Source organism: Mesitornis unicolor, unplaced genomic scaffold (genome assembly GCF_000695765.1).
Source record: "Mesitornis unicolor isolate BGI_N332 unplaced genomic scaffold, ASM69576v1 Scaffold50662, whole genome shotgun sequence".
NCBI classification, from domain to species: domain Eukaryota; kingdom Metazoa; phylum Chordata; class Aves; order Mesitornithiformes; family Mesitornithidae; genus Mesitornis; species Mesitornis unicolor.
Genome location: NW_010168111.1, coordinates 1443 through 3251, shown reverse-complemented (window position 1 = coordinate 3251; position 1809 = coordinate 1443). Strand labels below are relative to the sequence as shown.

Sequence of the window (1809 nt, the reverse complement as noted above, 5' to 3'; positions counted from 1 at the left end):
CATTCAGTGCAAGGGAGGTACATCTCCGTGCCCAGCTATAGGCCTATACAGGAGCTGCTTACCATTATGTGACTTGCCTGATGCTTCAAAAAGAGAAAAACCACATTTAATTAAATGTGCTGCATCTGCCCTCATTGTATGTGTAATAGTCCCAACCGTAACTGTACTTGACAGACAAAAGATTTTGTTCAAGCAAATTTAAATCAATAGGTTTGGTGTATTCACTACCAACTTCCATAAGCAGTCATGGCAATAAAATGACCATTAAGCTTTAAAAAAAAAGATACCTGAAAGATTTCCTTATCTTGACACATGGTACTTTGCTGTTGAAGGGAGAGCATCTGGCAAGTTGTTACATTGGGAGGAATCCATGGAGAGTGCTGGCCAGGCAAAAGATAAGACTCCACTCCTCTGTAAAGTAATGTCTTGTCTGATCCCCAGGGTAGCATCTCTTCCAAGTGTTTCAGGCTGCTGTACGAGCATGGAACTTTTGAGATGTAATGTGCTACAGCCAAAAGTATATTTGTTCTTCTGTTGTAGCTCTTGTCCTTGTGGGGACTAGCGACTAAACATTTATGCCAAAAGCCTCCCAACATGCTTTCTGGAACAACATCATTGCCAAGCAAGCAAGCAAAGAGAGGGAGGTACGTTAAACTAAGACCCAACGCACGGCAAAGATCCTCTCGAGAGTACATGACAGTGACCAGTCTGTCCAAACGGAGGTTCTCAATGGAAAAGTAGGGGCACGTATTATAAATGAGGTAGTCACTATCTTGCCCAAGAATTCCTACGCAGTTATGTTGTAAACCATATGCAGCCACCTCAAAGTCTGCCTCTTGCAATGTGCATACTGTTTTCTGACCAAGTGACTTCAGGGCAAAACGTGTAAACGTAGGCAAGGCTGAAGGAACAACGAACATTTCTCTCCCTGGCTGTTTCCTGTGAGTCTTGATAAACTGAAATATTTTGGCTATTTCCTTGTTATTCTGCAACCTTCGTTTGATCCACTCATGTCTCTTTTTCTCTTCCACCACTCCGTCAAAGTAAAACACCAACTGGATACCAGCTGCCGTAAAAACTTTAATAAAATCCTCTAAATTCGCCAGGTACTCTCGCCACTGGCCACCACACACCCAGGATTCCGGTGTGTACCAGTATCTAATACAACTCATAGCATCTACTACGATGACAGGTGGGAAATCAGGATTATCACTGCGATGTTTTTCTGCCACCTCTTTCAGGTCTACCATTCTGCATGCATCAGGGCAAACTCTTGCCACAAATCCCTGCAAACCTTTAATGCCCATGGCTGATCTCTAAAACTCGCAGCAGTCTGAAAGAAGAAAAATAAAACCAACATTCAAAAATGCAATACTGAGAAATGTAATTAAATTCTACAATCTAAAAAAAGCTGCTTGGAAACTGAGCAGTTGTTTTTCTGCTTTTGCTCATAGCTTGTGCTGTCCTGGCCTTCAAACAGTTTGAACCAGTTTTCTTCCCATCAATAAACTGAACGAAAGCGCCCATTCTCTTTGTCTTCCCCTTCTGCTTTTTGTATCAGTTAAAACTGTAAGTATCAAAAGGTTTTCACATACACAACTAAAATTTTCAGATGAATAGCATTAAATATAGAAAACAGGCCATTGCTAGAAAAACAAATAGAAAACAAATACAGACACAATTAAAAGCTTTGTAACATCTTAGCTGAGAGTGTACAACACAGGAAATAATGGTTTGATTTCCATACTAAAAGGATACGAAAACCTTTAATTAAGTAAGCAGAAAAAAAAATACTGAATAACTTGTATC

General features: G+C 40.3%; 1 protein-coding gene across 1 annotated transcript; it reads right to left on the bottom strand.

Annotated features, from left to right (window-relative positions):
- Positions 1-287: 287 nt before the first annotated feature.
- Positions 288-1310, bottom strand: LOC104536326 (constitutive coactivator of peroxisome proliferator-activated receptor gamma-like; the record flags this gene model as incomplete). Its single annotated transcript, XM_010178897.1, has 1 exon — positions 288-1310. A coding segment is annotated over exon 1 (1020 nt), but the record flags the coding sequence as incomplete, so codon positions are not given.
- Between the last annotated feature and the right edge of the window lie 499 nt (positions 1311-1809).